General features: G+C 39.2%; 2 protein-coding genes and 1 long non-coding RNA gene across 3 annotated transcripts in view; 2 read left to right on the top strand and 1 right to left on the bottom strand.

The window, feature by feature from the left end:
* Positions 1-13,431, bottom strand: part of slc16a2 (solute carrier family 16 member 2) — a 52,766-nt gene extending 39,335 nt beyond the window's left edge. Inside the window, exon 1 of the mRNA XM_067458078.1 lies at positions 11,751-13,431. Within this exon, the coding sequence (XP_067314179.1) occupies positions 11,751-12,162 (412 nt within the window). The 5' untranslated portion in view covers positions 12,163-13,431. The remainder of the gene's footprint in view (positions 1-11,750) is intronic.
* LOC137093266 (uncharacterized) lies at positions 1,906-7,444 on the top strand. Its single transcript, XR_010908417.1, has 3 exons — positions 1,906-1,948; positions 2,057-2,127; positions 7,155-7,444. It is a non-coding gene; the product is annotated as an uncharacterized lncRNA (long non-coding RNA).
* Positions 13,432-20,166: 6,735 nt separating the features above from the next.
* LOC137092441 (LRRN4 C-terminal-like protein) overlaps positions 20,167-21,098 on the top strand; it is a 2,093-nt gene continuing 1,161 nt past the window's right edge. The window contains exon 1 of the mRNA XM_067456689.1: positions 20,167-20,312. The gene's annotated coding sequence lies outside the window, so the exon portion shown is untranslated. The remainder of the gene's footprint in view (positions 20,313-21,098) is intronic.

Genomic DNA, 21,098 nt, shown 5'->3' with positions numbered 1-21,098 from the left:
TCTGGGGGCGTTACAGAAACATTTTAACTTTAAAATCCTGTCTTAACTGTTTGGTAACCATGGCAATTTCAATAAGGACAAACACTGTTACATAATCTTACCTTAACTATGCATAGGAAACACCGGGTACTACAGAAGCATCCTAACTCGACAAAAAATCCTAAAACTAACAGTAAAAATCACAGTACAAAAGCAATTCTCGCAATAGCGTTAGATTTATTGATTATGTTAGAGCACTGACGTTTGATGGTGGAGACTTTGGAGGACCCAGAGGATGTGCTGCGCTTTGATGATAAATACTCTCAGTAAATACTCAATTACAGACACCCACGACACCTGATTTTGCAGTTAGTTGAGGAATTGCGACCAACATTACAGATGCCAACGAGCCGTCACGTAGCATTACCGCTCATTCTTCAAGTGACCTTTTTTTGTTTGGAAAAGGCGATTTGTAAAGCAGGCTTTAACTTTTCAACAGAGCTCATCAAAATTTCAATCTCTGCCACACGGAAATTAAAAGCACGCCGTTATTTCTCCATTTTGATTTTAAGGTTTATTTCAGAAGCAGTTTGTGCATTGCTGTTTGCTTGAACTCGATGGAGCAGTTTAAGATTTGCTAACTACAGATAAGATGAGATTTTGTAAGATCCTACACTGTAAAAAATTATATGTTCAGTAAGTTATGACAACATGTTTTTACATTGTTTTAACTCATCAAAATAAGTTAAGAAACGTTAAACTTGCTTTTTTTTAGTTATACAAGAAGTAACTCATTTTTTAAAGTCAGTTTAACATAATTTAAGTTGAAATAACTTAAACATCAAGTCGATTGTACTGCAAAAGTTCAAAATTTGCCTTTTTTTTTTACAGTGTAGTTAAGATTTGCTACCGTACCGTTATACAAAATTGTGAAAAATCCTAAATTAACTTATCATGTCTTAAGACCTACGTTTCTGTAGTATGCCTCCTGATGTGTAACATTATCTGTGCGGTACAGTAGATCTTAATATATAGGCTGTCTGTTAAATAAAATATAAATAAATGTTAATCAAACAATTATGGTATAATGGGAAAAAAAGTGTTTTCCTGTAGATATTTGGTTTTGACCTGGTGTATGCCTAATTTGGTGTTATTACCAGATTTTAAGGTATGGTTGCAGGTGATTTTGTTTTGGTAAGTGTTATTTAAAAAATGCTTTAGAAAAGAGTCTTGGGCCGAGTACCAAAACAAAGAGTAAGGGGCGTGCCTACTAATGACAAGGAGAAGAGAGTACTCAGTGCACGTCATTATTCAAAACACACGACGGGCATTAGCCGAGAGACGACAGAAAGAGAGAGATGACAGATAAAAAAACTAATGTGGAAGATGTGTGTGGGACAAAAGAAGGCTTATGATCAAGAAGGCAAGAAGTATCACTTTCCAGTGCTGCGCTAAGGCCGAGGTTGTGTTATTTTTTCTCGATAGGCGAGAAGCAATGTTTTATTTTCGTTTCACAGAACTAATAAATGCTGGTTTTGCTTGGATATGCTCGTGTGTCATATTCGCTTAAGCCGGGTGCACAGTGTGGTTTTGGCTGTGGTTTGGCCACAGAGACAAAATTCGCAAAATCCTGCAGTGTGACTTCTCTGAAATCAAGCAGTCCTTCTCTAAATGATCTGACCTGTATTTTTCTCCCAGCTGAGACAGAGCTCTTTTTGTGTTAACCTACATGTAAAGTTGGGTGAGAGAGTCTGTTGTAATCCCCTGTTGAGATTAAACATTACTGTTTGTGCGTGTTGGGACAGGCCGACCCATTGTGAGCAAAGCGGAGGGGGAAGCTGGCCACGCCCCTTTAAGCCCTGCATGTTCCCAAGCTACCCATGAACCCCTCACGGACGATCAAATCCCCATTACACAGCCGGAGATTAAAGCGCTGTCACGCAGAGAGACGGAATGAGGAAAAAACAGAGTGTGAGTATTTTATAATAAATCCTCAGTGAAACAAGAGCAAAACCTGCCAGTCTTGTTATCGTTGAAGAAAACACTTTTGCATTGACATTTGCTCTGATTTCTGTAGGGAAAAAGGAAGCTAGCGATTATTAAGAGATGGCTCATTGAGAAAATCCCTTTTATCCATAAAATGCACGTGTAAGTAAATCCTACACCCATTTTTATCAGTGCGCTTTAATGATGCAAATTATTCCTAATCATACAAAAAGTTATACTCATGCGCAAACACACACACTCACTCACTCACACACTCACAGACTCACTCACTCACTCACTCACACACTCACTCACTCACTCACTCACACACTCACTCACACAATCACTCACTCACACACTCACTCACTCACTCACTCACTCACTCACTCACTCACTCACACACTCACTCACTCACACACTCACTCACACACTCACTCACACACTCACTCACTCACTCACTCACACACTCACTCACACACTCACTCACACACTCACTCACTCACACACTCACTCACTCATTGACTCACTCACTCACTCACTCACACACTCACTCACTCACACACTCACTCACACACTCACTCACTCACACACTCACTCACTCATTGACTCACTCACTCACTCACTCACTCACTCACACACTCACTCACTCACACACTCACTCACACACTCACTCACTCACTCACTCACTCACTCACACACTGGCATGCACAAACTTACACATTTACTCCCCACACTCACTCTCACATACGCTCACATGCTCACTCACAGGCTCTCTTATACACACAAACACACACACACACACACTCCCTCTCACACACACACCCATATACTCACTCGCACACTTTCATTCTTCAGCATTTTGAAGTTGGGACAAATATTTTCAAATTTGGGAAAGAGTTTTTGAAATGTCATTATAATTAGGGCAGGTTGTTATGAAGTGCAGCTCGGTTTCTATTTTCCTTGGCTACAGTACAGGCATAACCTCTCTCTCTCTGTCTCTGTCACACACACACTCATGCACACACACACACACACACACACAAAGGCAACACTACCACAAATAATTAATGTACATACTTTCATTCTTCACAGTCTCACTTCATAAGGCACAAGAGAGAAAACAACACTCATTAGTTCTCTGCTCAAACCGCTCGTTTGTCTTCCTCCTGCGGCTCTGGTTCTGTTCATATTCAGAGGTACACTTTAAACAGGGATGGTGTACAGTGGAGGAAGAGTGTGAACATTAAAACCAACTGTGTATTGGTCATAAAAGACTCAGCGTGGAAGACAGATGGTGATTTTCTGAAAAACAACCAGAGGCCTGCGAGACATTTACGAGGTTCTTAGCATGTGGACTCGCTCTTGTTCTCTCTGGCGGTGATTCGGGCAGCGGATCAGAAGTGAGTCAGGGGTTGTCGGGTTCAGGAGAGTTCGTGACCGATACTGCTTTCAACGGGAATTGATCTCTTGGTCTGGTTTACAGTACGAGAGCGCTGCTAACTGCTGCTTTATCATGTACTGGTGCACAACATACAGAGCATGTTTTTCTCAACTGCTGACACACAATTCATGAAACCATTTCCTCACAACTATAAACACAATCTCGTAACTACACACAACCTTGTAAAAACCTCAAACTTCCACGTCAAAATCAAATATTTCAGTAAAAAATGTTTTCACTTCTGTCAAAATCAAACTTTGGCCTCAGATGACAGTGGCACACACACCATGCAAACACACAGACTACTGCACTGTCCAGTGAAGATCAAGTCATAACACTGTAACAAAAATACCTCTTATTGGGATTCAATAATGTGACAGCTTAGTGTCTATTACAGTACACAGCATAAATAAACGAGTGCTTTCATTTCACTGCGATCTTACAGATGAAATAGATGATCTTACAAAAGAAGCAAACCACTCTCTAAAAAATACCAAAGAACTACATGTGAGCTGTGTATGCAACACAGTACAGTATACTGTCAATTACAGTAACACACAAAGAAATAAAGAAATGTGCCATCCTTTGGCCAAAATGTAATACAGTACTATAGGAGAGTCTTGGTCCTCTGCCGAATTATAGGGTGTACATGTGCTACAGTTTCTGGAAGAGTGACATTTCTCTGATATAAAGTCCTGTAACTGTATATGTAAGTATAAAACCCTGTCGATGATTTTAGGATGCGATTTCTAAAGCACTGTCAGTTGTGCTCCTGTTTATATGATCCCCAGATTCTGATTGGCTGAAAATGTTTACTGATGGATAAATGTGTGCTGTTCACAGAGAATCTTCAGTTAATGAAACTTCATGTTTGTGTTTTTTGAACGAGCACATGGTTAAACCACTGTAAAATAAGGCCATTTTTGAACTGAATAAGTGGTTTGGGAAATTGTGCCAAATAATTCAGTTAGTGTGTTAGCAACTGAGAAAAATCTTCTGCTCTACAGTTGGCATCACTCCACGGGCTGTGTTTATGTGAATTGTGTGGATCCACAGCGTGGAGCGAGAGGTGTGTGAGAAACAGAAAGCCGGAGGGGAGTGAATATAAAAGCCTTCGAGCAGGGAAACAATGCAGAGCAGAATTAAACTCAACCACGTTTAAACAATCAATCAATCAATAAATCAAAATTTATTTATAGAGCACTTTTTTAAAAACAACTAGTGCTTATCAAAGTGCTATACACACATAAAGACTAAAATACAAAGAAAACAAAATCAATAATAGGGGAAAAATGCCAAAACAGAGCAAAACACAAGTAAAAAATAAGAAAACAGGACTCAAATAATGTCAAAAGCCAAACCATAAAAATAAGTTTTTAAACTAGATTAAAAAATGGCAAGTGTTTGAGCCTGCAAACTATTCCAGAGCTTCGGGGCCGCCACGGCAAAGGCTCGGTCAATAACCAGATAACCAGAAAATCAATAACCAGAAAATCAGTTGCAGATCAGTTTATGGGAGTTGACCACGTCTATGAAACGCAAAGCTAATCCCGAGTTGATTCTCATGCTAACATGGCCAAAATGTCTAGTTGAATATATTTGAGTATTTCGGAGTCAAACACATTCCTTCAGGATTCAAATATGTTTCGGGAAGGGTTTTGTTTTTTTTTGTTTTTTGAGAAAGACTCTCTATAGCCCCGTTTCCACCGCAGGAACTTTACCCAGGAACCAGGAACTTTGGGTGGTACTCGGTGTGTTTAGACCGCAGGAACCAGGGTCTAAATGAAGTTCAGAGTAAATATTTCCCCCTCCAAACGGCCCCGCTCGCGAGGTAGTACTTTTTCAAAGTTCAGGAACTTTCGAGGGCGGGACTTGGGCGCTGAACATGCTGATTGGTTGAGCTCACGCAGCATTTTATTTCAACTGGCATTTTTAAAAGTCTTAAAAGTCTTGTTCAGTAAATATCAGTCTTGCTCTCTGTCTGATGGCGCGCGCCACGTTCGTCTCAGCCATCTCACGTGCAATGTCCGTAATAGCTGATAATAATATACATTGTCATTTTAAATCTAGCTTTACAAGCTTTCTGAATATGCTAGTGCTCTTTTCTGTCGTTGTTAATTACCTCTTTAGTAAACCTATACATAACCAGCAAAAGCAGCACAGCTTGACTCTCTTCCATACTCGTTATTCATTTTTACAGTCTATTTTTCACCATGTAAACGACCTGACCGATTACTATAAGTGTGCGTCCTTACATGACGTGACAGCGCGCGCCGCGCTCATGTTGACAAGAGAGGAAAGCTCATTTTTCTGAGGGGTAAACATTTCATTTCTTAAGTTATGAAGATAATGTTGGAGTAATGACACAGCGTATATTGCCCCAGGCAGTTTTTACTTTAACTGCGCCTGACAGAAGACATTTTTTTTCTGAGATGATTATTACACTTTACAACAAATAAATAGCTATAAATAATACTGTATTAGTCCTGGTGGCCGTTAAGAGTTGCTATGGCTACAGTTAACACATTCAGCTGCTGGAGAAAACAGCGCTGACATTTTAATGCGGCAGACAAACTGCATGTGACAAAATGATTGCGATTGAAAGTCATCACATGTAAACGCCAGATCGGTTTAGATAACGTCTCATGTAAATAGTCCATCTTTCAATCGGTACACACAAAAATGATTACTGCAGTAAGACATGTCCTTCACTGACTTGGAGGAACAGTCGCGCGCAGTCCTATCACCGGACTAATTTGCCTAATCTTCTCGGAACTTTAGATCGCGTTCCTTGTATGGGGACTTCTTCCAGGAGGAGCGCACGTGCCAACACACACACACACACACACACACACACACACACACACACAGACACCCCATCAACGAGTTTCGTTCGGGTCACTGGAGCCGTCGGAAACGCTGTCATTTTGTTTTTAGCCCACGAAATCAACAACGTCTTTAAAGAAGTGTGTTTCTGATGTGAAGGAAAGATCACCTTGTTCAGCTTCACAAATAAACCAGCGTTAAGAGAAGAGTGGATGCAGTTTGTTTTTCCTGAAACAAGTGTGTGTGTGTGTGTGTGTGTGTGTGTGTGTGTGTGTGTGTGTGTGTGTGTGTGTGTGTGTGTGTGTGTGTGTGTGTGTGTGTGTGTGTGTGTGTGTGTGTGTGTGTGTGTGTTTGTTTGTTTGTTCCCGGTCATGAGTGGAAACCGCAGGCAGTGAGTGAAACTGTGTGTTTTGTTGGCAATCGACAAATATAAGTGCATATAATGTGGACAACAACAACGTATAGACAATCAAAAGTTATCCAGAGATAATGCAATGTTGTGTGCGTGTGGTGAGCAAATTAACATAAACATTGGCATTCTGTAGAAGTATTAAAATCACAAAAATATTCTTAAGCCGATGGTACACAGGGCAACTTTTTGAGCAATGTTGCCAGGCTTTTTTTTTTTTTTTGCTGAAAGATGTAGCTTGGGCACTTTCCCAACTGAGAATGAGAAACACATTTTTTATCTGGATATCTAAAGAGAAATTTGTTGGCCATTCCCAATGGGAAAAATCCCACAGCAACATCTTTCAGCAACATTGCTCAAAAAGTTGCCCTGTATATCATCAGCTTTAGTTGTAAGTGGATGGTTGTTTCAAAACACATTACAACCTACCCCGCCACTCCATTCTTTACTAAGAAAATACAGTTTGACCTGATATAACTTATCTTGTTTTTTTTTTATTTCTGCTCTTACCAGAATTAATTTCCTGCTGTAGCTTCAGAAGAGATTGCAACACAGACCGGAAAACTTCCATGTGGGATCATAAAGGAAGCCAAATGAAACTGAAACAGCTTTTAACAGGTAACATGTAACCTAAGGTAGTGTTACAGCTCTCCCCGTGTTACAACTATACCCAGTCTCCCATACTACTCCAAAGGTACGCAAGATTAACACGATATTGGCAGAAGTTTAAGTGAACAACAGCGGTTCTTTCAAGGGGAATCAAAGATAATCAGCTCAACTCTTTCAAGAAATGGCTATGACTAGCCTGACGTGGTCATACTCAATTCTAGTCAGAATATGAGCCTGAAACTGCTCCATTGGGCTGTGATTATGGGGTGTTTCAACCCAACCAGGAAAGACCTCAATTGGACAGCCAATCAGAGCAACGAAGCGACGCATTGTCAAATGTCAACAGAGCTCAACTGCACTGTGTTGCCATGTCCATGTTTTTCTTCCACGGTTGTTTTATTATGTCCGCAGGTTGAAGCAACTATTATGTGATATATAGACCCATGAGTGCGAATTTTAGCAGGCAACCTTGCCAAAATAACACACATTTTACCCCCCAAACACCATTTACCCCCCAGAGAACCCCCCGAGAAGCTATTGTTTAGGGCTAGTAGTTGGCGGGTTTTGTTGTAAAAACTTGGCAACCCTGTCTGCACGCGCGCTGGAATAAACAATTTTTGCCGGTGTTGTAAATAAATAAAAGAATTTAATGATACACAGAGCACTTACCCGACATGATCATCATTTCTGAGAGAAATTGTGAAGGTGAATGCACAAGCTCTCCGTTTAGGATTGAGCAAATATAATCCAAGCCCCTTTGATGACGTGATGATTACGTTACTGTTGATCATCTGTCCGTCATCGTCTAAAGCCCGCCCTGATGATCTCATTGGTCCGAACAGTTTCTGTTCGGGGATAATTACTCTTCTATGGAGCGATGCCAGACCGAACCGCCCGATCTAAAAATATTGTGGGCGGGGCTAAATTCGGCTGGGATCCAGGCTAGGCTATGACCCTTGTTTATAGTATTTTGTACGTAACATGGTAAAATCATGGAACCATTGTTGGATATATGTATATATATATCAATAATACATGTGAAATTGTTAGGACACGGCCTATTGAATTTCATGGTTTTCTGTATCAAGACATGATAAACAAAATCATCTAGTGCTTGGCAGGTCTTAAAATTATGCGGGGGGGGGGGGGGGTCATAACATATTACACTCGTTATTTAGCAAAAAGTAAAGTCAAGATGGAAAAACCATAGGTGACAAAGTTAAGACCCTCTATCATTCAGTTGCCTGTAGATCCACTTTTGGCAGCAATGACGTGAAGGAACCATTTTCTGCATGATTTATCAGTCTCTCACATTGTTCTGGAGGATTTTTGGTTCACTCTTTACAACATTGCTTCAGTTTGTTGAGGTTTGTAGGGATTTGTTCGTGCACAGCTCTTGCCACAGCATTTCATTCAGGAGGAGATCTGGACTTCAACTGGGCCATTGCAACACCTTCATTCTTTTCTTTTTCTGCCATTTTGTTGTAGATTTGCCGGTGATCTTCTGATCATTGTCTGGTTGCATGACCCAATTTAGCCAAGCTTTAGCTGTCGGACAGATGGCCTCACATTTGGTTAAAATACTTTAGGAGTTCATGGTCGACTCAATGACTGAGGTGTCCAGGTCCTGTGGCTACAAAACAAGCCCAAAATCATCACCTCTCCTCCAGCAAGCTTGCAGGTGTTTGTGCTGATCTGCTCTTTTGGTTTTCACCAAACTCGCCACTGTGCATGATGGCCAAACATCTCCACATTGGTCTCATCTGTCCAAAGGACATTGTTGTAGAAGACCTATGGTTTGTTCAGATGCACCTTTGCAAACTCAAGCCGTGCTGCCATGTTTTTTTTTTTAGAGAAAAGAGACTCTCCTTGGCAACCCTTCCAAACATGCCATATTTGAACCATCTTTTTCTAATTGTACTGTCATGAACTTTAAAATTGAACATGTTAACTGAGCCCTTTAGAGTCAGTTCTTGGGTTGTCTTTTTTCTGAGCATTACACAGTCTGATCTTGGGGTGAATTTGCTGGGATGTCCACTCATGGGAAGATTGGTGTCGGTTGTGAATGTCCACTTGTGAATAATCTTCCTCACTGTAGAATGATGGACTTCAAAAGGTTTGGAAATAGCCTTGTAACCTTTTCTAGATTGATGGGCAGCAACAACTGCTTCTCTAAGATCATTGCTGACGTCTTTCCTCTTTGGCATTGTGTTTTAAGTAACACACACCTGAATGCTCCAGACCAGCAAGCTACCAAAACTTCAGCTTTTATAGAATTGGTCACACTTGATGATCAGTTAGTCAAAGACATTTAATTAGCAGTGCCTGTCCGTTACTTACTCTCTATGATAACAGTAAGGGTGTCCTAACTTTGTCTCCCATAGCTTGTCATGTGTTTTTGTTCATCTGAGGTTTTATTTTCCAAATTAAGACCTGCCAAGGACCAGATGATTTTGTATAATTTTTATTATGATGATAAAGAAAACCATGGAGTCCTAACTTTTTCCCATGACTGTATGAATGTTCAGCATCATTACTCCAGTGTTCAGTGTCACATGATCCTTTAGAAATCATTCTAATATGATCGTTTTATGCTCAAGAAAGATGTATGATTAGTTTTTTGTAATTATTCACTGGTATTATTTCCAAAAGTAAGGTGTACATTTTCAAAACTCTTTCTTTCGAACATATTTTCAATTGTGTTAGTACAATACACAACACCAGAAAGTCAAATTTTTTCAACACAAAATGACTTCTTCATATTTATAAATGTTTTAATCACAGACACCACCTTTCATAAAGCACTTACTATCAAACTTTTGATTTGAATCTCTTCTTGTTCAGTACATTTGTCTATTATTAAATACAGGTGAACTTAATGATTAATCAATTAACCATTTGGTACACCTATAGATTTCTATAGATATTGATTCTATAGACGGTTTCTATAAACTTGTCTGCAATTTTATGGATTAAGGATTACCAATAATGAATTATTTTATGTGATTGAAGTGATTTACAGTATGTCTTAGGAAAAATGTGTGTCATCGAACATCCTCATACTTCACCACACACCTTTTTGATGATAACACACTTGTAATAACAAACATTATGGATTCAGTTTCATAATTTGGGTAATATAATGTATTTTCTAATGTGGCATCTGTAGCCTGTGAAGAAAAGGGTGATGAAAAGTGTCTTGCATTTTTTGCTATTAAATGAACTGATTGTTAAAAGTACTAAACTGAAAGATCACACTGTTGTGTTTCAGGGATTAAACCAAATGTTCTCATTACATATTACAATAATCTTGTGTTTGAAACAATGATTATCTGGACTGAAATAATGTGCAGCTGAATGAAAGCATTAGATCGGGTTATGAAGGAAAGACTAGCTGTGTTATAAGTGTGATCAGTTTGGGGTACTAAGAGTTTTGAAAATGTACACACAAAAAAAAAAAACTACTATAAATGTTGAAAACAGTAATGCTGCTTCACATTTTTGGAATTTCAAAAGTTTGGTTTAAGGATAATCTCCAAGAGAACAAGCATGCATTACATTAATTTAAAAAAATGGCAGTATAGACTGCAGTTAATGTTACAAAAGATTTTGATCTGAAATAAGTGCTCAAAATGTGCACCGACCTTTTGTTCGCCAAATAATCCTGGTTTTAAATATATCACAGTTTAAAGAAAATATTTTTAAAAAAGCAAAAATTAAAAAATGTAAATGTATAACATAGTTAATAAGAACTGTTATTAATATTTGAGCACCAATAATAACTGAGCATCACCTCCTCTGAGAGTGATTAGTGAAGGATCATGTGACACTGAAGACTGGGGTAATGATGCTGAACATTCAGCTTTGATCACAGGAATAAATTACAGTTTATAATATATTCACACAGAAAACAGCTGCTTTACATTCACAGTGTTGTTTTTACTGTATGTTGATCAAACAAATGCAGCCTTAGTTTAGAGACTTCTTTGAAAAAAATATAAAAAATGTCAATTGATATACTTAAAAAGGGTTTATTAATAAGTGTATGCTATTTTAGCCTGTATATAGGGAAAATTACTCCTCAATACTCCACATTTTGATGAAGAACATTCCCTTCAGAAGACTTTGTGTAAAGCACACACAAGTAATATGGATTATTTTGAACCTGTGGTCACTACTGTCACTTGAAAACTTTTCAAAAATAAGAACACGCGTGTTTGTGATGATGAAGCGCAGAATAATGGAAGCAGGTGTCTGTGTGTGTGTGTCTGTGTGTGTGTGTGTGTGTGTGTGTGTGTGTGTGTGTGTGTGTGTGTGTGTGTGTGTGTGTGTGTGTGTGTGTGTGTGTGTGTGTGTGTGTGTGAGTGAGTGGGCGTCTCCCGCCACCGGGCTCTAAACACCGGGTTTGATCCCTTAAGCCGCTCAGGATCAAGTGTGGCTGGATCTCCTTTGACCTCACACTTACAACACTTACTGAAACAAACAGAGGACTCAACTCACCCACTTTAAACTGAGACGCCTGGTCCGTGAGTTCCTGGTGGTCTTTCACCAGCATCATGTACAGAATACCGAATGAGTTCTGTATGCCGAAAATCGAGCCGTTGCACCATGTAGCAGCAAACACCACGACCCAGCCGAACCCTCCCTCCGGGGGAACGAACCCCGGTCCCTGCTGCGCGCCGGGCGGCGTCTCGGGACGCTTGTCGGTGCAGCCGGTCTGTATCAGCTGCACCGTGCTGTCCTCCGGGGCGAGTTTACGCGTCGGCTCCTCGTCCTCCTGCGGGTCTGTGTGCTCCATCGCAGGGGGAGAGGGTTGTTCAGCGTGACCAGCCTGCGGTTTAACGGTCGATTCCTCCGAACCGGGTGTCCCACTGGCTGCTCCCGCAGAGTTTGCATTGCTTTCTGGGTGCATCCTATACAGAACGGATGCAAATATGTTTCCTCAATAACGCTTTTATCATAAGCTTCAGAACGGTTGAATAAAATAAAAACTACAAAAACTAATAATAAATCCACTCAAGAGTTTTTTCAGGGGTCTGAAACAAAGCGGAGCCCAGTCAATCTCGTGTGAGTTTGCATGGATGATCACTCCTAATCCGATCGATAATGCCCAAATCCTGTGATGAGGGATCGCCACCAAACGTCCTCTGAAGAGCAAACAGAGAGCGCGCGCTTTACACCGAGTCCGAAGCTCTCTGCTCTCGGTTCACATCCCTTTTATCGTGCACCGACTCCTCCTCTATCATTTGTTGAATATTTACACCGGATCCCGGCGGGCTGTTCGGCTCACTTTTGCAGTTGCACTTGTCACAGTGTAGCAATCAAACGTTCTAAAGGGAACGACGCCCGTTCTGCGAGGGCCATACTGTATCTAGTCTATTAATTCAGCATTCTAAACATACAATGCAGCAGTTAAACGTTCTAAACAACGTTTCGAGGGTGACAATATATCACTGAAACGTTCTAAAAACGACAACGCGCGTTCTGCTGATGTTATAATGAAACAATTACGCGTTCCAAAGAACAATGCGCGTTACAGGGTAGCAGTTCCAGAAAACAATCTCCATTGAGCAGATCCCGCTGGAGGAACGGATTTAAAATTCCACCGGCGCAGGATTACGGAAAGAACCGGATACCGGAGACCACCCCTCCTCTGTGGCTTCAGCCCGTCCCGCAATTGGCCTGAAACAAGGAAGCGCGCGGGGACCGTATAGATGACGCGCGGGCAACAGATGGACAGTTTTATAGGTGCCTCCTGACACATTTACAGCCGAGTCGTCCACTATAACAAATGAAACCGAATGCATCCGGTGAGCGTTGCTTTTGATTTCACGGCGGGTGCAGTGGCACAATCCATCAATGCTAGTCATAAATCACACCGTTCTAGGTTATAAATAGGTCAAGGGCATCGTTTTGAACGCTCTCCAGGACCGCGGATGAGAGTTTTGTCGGTGTATACGGCAGCGGGCGTGGAATCGGTGCATATAGAGGAGTGTTTGGGAAGCCATGGCGGGTTATTATGGTATGGAGGGGGAGGATCCGTGACGCGCTTCCCTGTACAGTAATGGTTCTAATGTGACCAGAGGGAAACACATCCGATCCACACACACACACAACCGTCCATACATGTGTGCGCTTCCCACATGCAAAATGTATACCGCTTCACGGCACATTGTTTACATTAGGCAGATCATCTTATTCAACTGTTTTTGAACTATACGTTTAATCTGTGCTTTTGCAGAAATCAGTTTTGCATTAAACTAGCGGTGAATTCAGGGCGATTTGGACACTTTTTGCCATTGATATGAGTTGGGGAAAGTGTCCCAGTCACCCTAAATGAATGTGGCATATAGGCCTAGATTACTTTTGGAAATAAAACACAAACAATGTCGAGCTGCACTTACTGAGCCTTTATTGTGTCTCAATCATACGTGGGTGATTTTGTTAAATCACAGATATGTGTGTGTGTGTGTGTGTGTGTGTGTGTGTGTGTGTGTGTGTGTGTGTGTGTGTGTGTGTGTGTGTGTGTGTGTGTGTGTGTGTGTGCGCGCGCGCGCGCGCTATCAGCCCTGACCACTAGAGTGCAGCACAGGTCAACCCCGATGAATAATGGAAGAGGAAGAGATTATTTGATCGCTCTTTTCCTGACTGGAAAGATTACTAAATACAGTTGCTGTACTTACATTGTTTTTCCAGTAGGGGGTGTGGTCCACCAATAAGCCAACATACTCTTTATCAGGGTTTATAGTATTATGGTGTTATAAAAATCCCCAAATCAAGATTGGAGCTTTAAATTATTCCAGCAGGCAAATGATGTAGATGTTGATGTAATGAATAATGTTTTTTTTTTAAATATGGGGTGACCATATTTTGATACCAGGACACTGGGACCAGCAATGAGATACTCAAATGATACTCGAACTTTACACAAATATTCTGTATGAGCCATATTCAGTTTGTATTATATGTAATTCTGTCATATGCCACGAGGGGGCACTAGGTATGTGCTTTGTGGCTCAGCTGATCTCAGGTCAGCCCGGGTATGTCATTTAACTTGGAGGAAATTCAGAAACAGGTGTTGCTGATTGGGAAGCAAACAGTTTTCGACTGTGTTATGTTGTGTCTTACCTTTGTGAACAATAGGGTTTGTTGTTTTGGTTATGGATTATGAGTTAAGATATTGCCTCTAAAATATGTATTGGAGTAGAATAAACTTGCTAGATAATAGTAAAAAGACTGAACTCTTGATTTGTATGAGACCACATTGGCACACGTCTGAACTTAATCCTTTATATTAGCAACCAGTATTAGACTTACAGTCCCTGACAAAAGTCTTGTCGCTTGTGCACAAATTGACCTAAAGTGCAGCTGAAATATATTTCTAATCAAGATTTTTTTACAAGAAATGGCTCATTTTAATCCCACCAGCTTTTGTGATAATGTTAAAGTGAAAAACTAAACTTTCAAAAAGTATTCTAATATTCACAGCTTGGTAAAGCCCATTGAGTCAATTTTTGCAAAGACATAAGTGTTGTCACCTTGTCATATGAGCTTCACCTGTGACTAATAATGGATCAATTAGGTCTCAAGTGTGTATAAAAAGAACCCCAGTACGCTAGACCTTCACATCAACTGCAACTAGACCTCTGCAAACATGCCTAAGATTCACCCAGAGACTAAAGTTTTGATTATCAAGAGGCTGAAGACCAGATCCACATCCACAATACCAAGAAATCTTAGCTACCTCTTATTCCCAACCATAAAAGAGGCCAAATTCTGCAGCAGGACGGTGCTCCATCGCATACTTCCATCTCCACATCAAAGTTCCTCAAGGCGAAGAAGATCAAGATGCTCCAGGATTGGCCAGCCCAGTCACCAGACATGAACATCATTGAGCATATGTGGGGTAGGATGAAAGAGGACGCCTGGAAGACGAAACCAAAGAATATTGATGAACTCTGGGAGGCATGCAAGACTGCTTTCTTAGCTATTCCTGATGACTTCATCAATAAATTGTATGAATCCTTGCCAAACCGCATGGATGCAGTCCTTCAAGCTCATGGAAGTCATACAAGATATTAAATTTGGATCTCACAGCACCACAACTTAATTTGCTGACATACTTTTGTATTTGCAGTAAATTTGTTCGATTTCTGTATAGGCGACAAAACTTTTGTCTTGCCAAAATTTGACCTTTCTGTCTTGATTAAATGATAAATATTTTTTCTGTGAAAATTATTTATTTCAGTGCATTAAACATCATTTGGGAGGGTTTTAGCTTTTCATATGAGCTATCTCTAACACCAATGAACTAATTAAAGGTCAGGTTAATATCAGGTATTTCTAGAAAATATATAAGCGACAAGACTTTTGTCAGGGACTGTAGTTTAGGACTTAGTCAATACAGATTCATTATTCATTTCAATACATTTAAAGCGTGCCCCCTCTGTATTTATAGAAATGTGTTCTATTAGTGCCAGGACAGGACTAGAAAACAGGACATTTGGTCACCCTATTTAATAAAAAGAAAAACAAAAAAAGTACAAAAATGGGAAATGCATGGCAATAAAGTCGTCACCTTTATTTATATAGCGCTTTTTACAATGCAGATTGTTTCGAAGCAGCTTCACAGTGTTAACAGGAAAATAATGCAACAGAATTTGAGCCAGCCGCCCTGGAGAAAACAGTGATGTTATGCAATTATCATATAGTGTCAATGTAGGCAGATCAGTAATATAGTTGATAATTTAGTGCAGTGTCCCCAACTGAGCAAGCCAAAGGCGACTGAGGCGATGGTGGCAATGAACCAAAACTTCTGCAACAAACACAGAGAGTGTCTCAGTTTATCCAGTTAACAGTAGCAGGCCATTATTTTTGTGTTGTAACAAGCAGTGTTGGAGCTAATGCATACGCAAGTTGTTATGTAATCAGATTACTTTTTCAAGTAACTAGTAAAGTAACACTGTTACAAAAAAGTAACGCAGCCAAAAAAGTAAGTGCAGAGGTTGTGTGTAGACGTGATGATTATTGTAGTTTTAGACTAAATGTGAGCATTTATTTATGTCAGTTGTACAACTAAAGATTCAGTATTCCTCAAAATGAATACAATTAGTCAAATGCAAAATCAGAATACTTAGCAACCCTCAAATAATTAAATATTAAATAAAAACTCATTCTAATTAGTCTAACTAATTTTCATCTACATTTATTGACCAATGTCTTGCTGCTAACTTCCGATGATTCAGTTAAACCATGGGAAAAAATACTATCCAGTCATTATGGTTAGAATGACTTATCCAGTCTAAAGAACGCCATTTCCATATGTTTCACAAAAACACTGAGCATAAATACTTCAAAAAACTGTTATTTCATTCATTCATTCATTCATTCATTCATTCATTCATTCATTCATTCATTCATTCATGTGGACGTGTGTGTATATGTTAAACATGGATGATATGTTGCAATGTAACATATGTTTTTGCACTGTCACATTAACACTTTTTCCCTGCACTATTTCCATTGACTAGCAGTCTTTAGCGTGCATTCGAAGCCCAAGAAATGAACCACTTTTGAACACATCTGTCTATAAAGCTTCATGGAGCTTCATCTCAATACCATTTACCAAAACACATCATTTGTTGCAAAGGAAGCCAAAAAACAAAAATTATCAGGTGATGTAATTTTCACTAATCTTGTCCCTGACCAAAAGTGTTTTTTTATTAGATGATATTCGCCAACAATACTTTCTTGACACAGATCAGACATTCTTTTCTTTTCTTTTTTGTGGTCAGCTTTTTATTGTTTAGATAACAAAACAGTGAATCTGAAAGAAAATCTGAAGAAAAAAAAATGTTGTCATTCCCTTATATAATCCACTATGTTGGAATAAAAACATTGTAATGCATCAGTAGGTTTAGCCTTATTAACCCGTGCTGTTGTACATTCACAAGTCACTATTTTAAGGAAACTATGAATCCGAAATGTTTTTACACACGTGCGGCGTAAACCAGTTCTGTATTATTGTATTGAACAGCATTCAGCATCAGAATCATCATTGAGAAGACATAACCCTGGTGTTACGAACCCTAGGCATGTTTGTAGGAAGGAAGACAAAACAGAGTTAACATGAGACCAACAAATGAACACTCCCAAAAGGTGAAGAAAAGTACCTGATGACACAGGGTTACAGATAAGGCTTTGATCGCAGTATCATTTTGAGCTTCTTGTATTGTGTTACGTATGCTATATGGATGACTTTGAAATGAATAAGACGATGAGCCAAGTTTTTAGAGGTTAATATGAGATTAGATCACACCCTCTCCCAGTCACAGATAAGTTAAAATCAGATAATTCACGAGTCCAGATAGATTTAATCGAGAGCGACTTTGCAATGTGATCATTAAGTTTACTACACTGAACATTTTCAAGTGACTGATCACTCTACATTTTTCAGTCGGCCGAATTGAACTTAATTCAGAAATTAAATTCGGCCAACTGAAAAATGTAGAGGTGATCAGTCACTAGAATATTTTTAATTGAAGACCTGAATTTTTTTTACAGTATATATATTAAAGAAACAGATGACCGACCACACTGTAAAAAATTATTTAGAAAATACGTTACCTGGTTGCCTTAAAATTTTTAGTTCATTGAAATTAAAATTTTAAGTTAATACAATAAACATTTTTTGAGATTCGACAACCTTTATTAAAATATTATTAAAAGATTGTGTAAGCATATTGGGTAATTGTGTGTGTTTTATTTGTGATGACACAGTGAAACATGCCAAATAGTGCTATTTTCATGATTTATCTAATTTTTTATGTGGTTCAGATACAATAATATTTTGAGTTTATATTTATTAAACAAATTTCCTTCATTGTGTCAACTCAATGTGTCAATTTTCAATTTCAATAAACTCAATATTTTAAGGCAACCAGGTTACTTACTTTTTTAAGTTAAACCAACAAAAACCAACAACATTTTTAACAGTGCAGAAGATGATGCGATCCAATCCCATGGCAGGAAATGGGGAATGCCAGGGAACACCATGAAAAAAGACAAAATTTGAGGATGCTGGTAAACAAAACTTAGATTCTTAGCTCTTGAAGCGCGCAGAACACATCACTGCATGTGTTTATGCCCAATGAAGACCAAGAGGGTTGGACAAACGGCGGATTTCCACATACAAAATTAAGTTAGTGCCATAAGTACGTGTTGTTACAGAATTAGAAGCTCCTCCCATCAGATGTTCTTTAAAATTTAGGATCAAACCTTATGAATTATGAAGAGCCTTGAGTTGCAATGACCAAAAATATAGTTCAAAATTAAAACTTAAAAGTATAGGATGCTGTAATGTGGTAAGTTGTGAAGATTCTGCCTTGAAGAGAGACTTTAAGATTGTGTATCACATCTTGACTAAAATGTTAAAAAAATTATCTTTGGCAATCTTATGGATATTTTTATATGTCACGCAAATAAACTAAATAATCTATTATTGAGGGAATAGCAAAGTTACGAATATACAAAGTTTACATTGTTAATTGGCATTAATGTAGATTTGGTCCAATTTATCTTGTACCCCGATAAACTACAATTATCACATTCCTTAATTATACCGGTTACAGACATAATAGCACGGTCTACATGTAAAATAATGTCATCGGCATACAACAAAATAATGTGATTATGGTTGTGAATCTTAATCGAAGCTACTTCAGATTTCCTGTTAGCTTGTGCTCGTGGTTCAAGGGATAGACAAAACAAAGGGCAAAGTGGACATCCCTGCCTCATTCCTCACTGCAGAGGGAACAGAGGGGACATTATATTACCAGTTAAAGGGTTAGTTCACCCAATAATGAAAATTCTCTCATTAATTACTTACCCTAATGTCGTTGGACACCTGTCAGACCTCCGTTCATCTTCACACACAGATGAAGATATTAGTGTTGAAATCCGATGGCTCAGAAAGGCCTTCATTGACACCAATGTCATTTCCTCTCTCAAGACCCATAAAGGCACTAAAGACGTCGATACAAAGCCCATCTCACTACAGCGGCTCTACAATTATTTCATGAAGCCACGAGAATAGTTTTTGTGCACAAAAAAGCGAAATAACGACTTATATAGTGATGGGCTAATTTCAGTTTCTCTTCACCTCTTCACGGAGGTCTCGGTTCACTTGTTTGGTCCGCTTTTGGTGCGCATCCGAGTGGGATTGCTGCTTTCAGACCTGACCAAACGAACCGCACCAAAGAGGGAAACGAACTCTAGTACGATTCAACCGAACTAAATGAGGCAGGTGTGAAAGCACCCTGAAACTGTCATTTGGACCTTGAACCATTTGGGGCCCATTGAAATCCATTATATGGAGAAAAATGCTGGAATGTTTTCATTAAAAACCTTGCTTTCTTTTCAACTGAAGAAAGAAAGACATGGACATCTTGGATGACATGGGGTTGAGTTCATTATCAGCAAAAGTGAACTAATCCTTTAAGGCACTGTCCCGGTGACAAGCATACCCATAAAGGTACATTTTTTCTTTGTGTGTATTTGTCATTTTCAGAGATAGTCACAGTCACTGTTGTTGTGTATATGAAACCCGGATGAGCTATTCCTTTAAAAGCAAAATATGCACACACCTGCACATACACACACAGGACGGGGCCACCAGATGAGTTCCAGCATGTCTCCTGTTGCTTCTGCTGGAGAAATTAACATGCAGAACTTCACAAAACTCAGCGGGACTCGCAAACAAACTTACAAGGAACAGAGAGAGAGATGTGGGGAGGGGGAGGATAGTATTGAGGGGTGACAAAAGTCCTGGAGAGAAAATGAATGCAGCAAGATGGAAAGTTGCCAGAAGAAAGAAGGAGACAGGATGGTGGAGAGCAGCAGCCGAATGAGGGGGTGTTGAGAGGGAGGGACTTCAGGAGAAAGAAAAAAGGGAAGGTGAGGGAGAAGAATGTATTAGACGGAGAGAAAATAGACCAGAAGGCTGCTAGAGAGAAGATTTCATGCAAGACGTGAGCAGAAGCCATCCAGACTGCCGTCAAACAGGTACGCCAGTGGTTTTTACTGACGCTGAGCCCACAGGTGGCCATGATGATCGCTGAGGAACTTGGACTAATGTGTTTTTTTACCATGGGAACCAGTTTCCACCCAAACAGGGACTTCTGTAAATGTTGAAATAAATAGCATAATTCTAAGTAAATATACAAATTAATGTGTAGAATATTTATTTTATTTTGTTTTAACAATGGTGTTTTAGTATCATCGAGATACTATCGAGGAAATAGACTGAGGTTTTTTATATAGCCTATAGATATTTTACATTTTTAGTAGTTTTGTAATTTTTTGTTGTTGTTTTATATGACTACATCGTTTTTAATTATTTTATTTCAGTACATAAAATTCAACTAACTTTTAATGAGAAATGGATGAGAAAAATATCACTTTTATTTCAGTTTACATTAATGTTCAGTTAATCATGATTAATCGCATCTATCATATAATAGGCCTGTGTGTGTCTGTATAGACACTTCCCCCGACTCCTCATCCCAATCGTCTGACACACGCACGCACGCACAAACACACACACACACACACACACAAACACACACACGCACACACAACTTTTGTTAGATACAATTAATCATGATTAATCACTTGGAGAGAACTATTCATTTTATTACAAGTAACACAAATGTGTTTTTTATAGTTTTACTTTCAGTTAACTATAATGCATATGTAATAACTGTAATCATATCTAGATATTTATGCATAACAGGGTGATTGTCAGGGTGATGATAAGATGAAATCATGTTTTTAAAGTCGTTCATAATA

Source organism: Pseudorasbora parva, chromosome 11 (genome assembly GCF_024679245.1).
Source record: "Pseudorasbora parva isolate DD20220531a chromosome 11, ASM2467924v1, whole genome shotgun sequence".
Classification (NCBI taxonomy): Eukaryota; Metazoa; Chordata; class Actinopteri; order Cypriniformes; family Gobionidae; genus Pseudorasbora; species Pseudorasbora parva.
The sequence above is the reverse complement of the archived record's forward strand: the minus strand, read 5'-3'. Positions and strand labels throughout refer to the sequence as shown.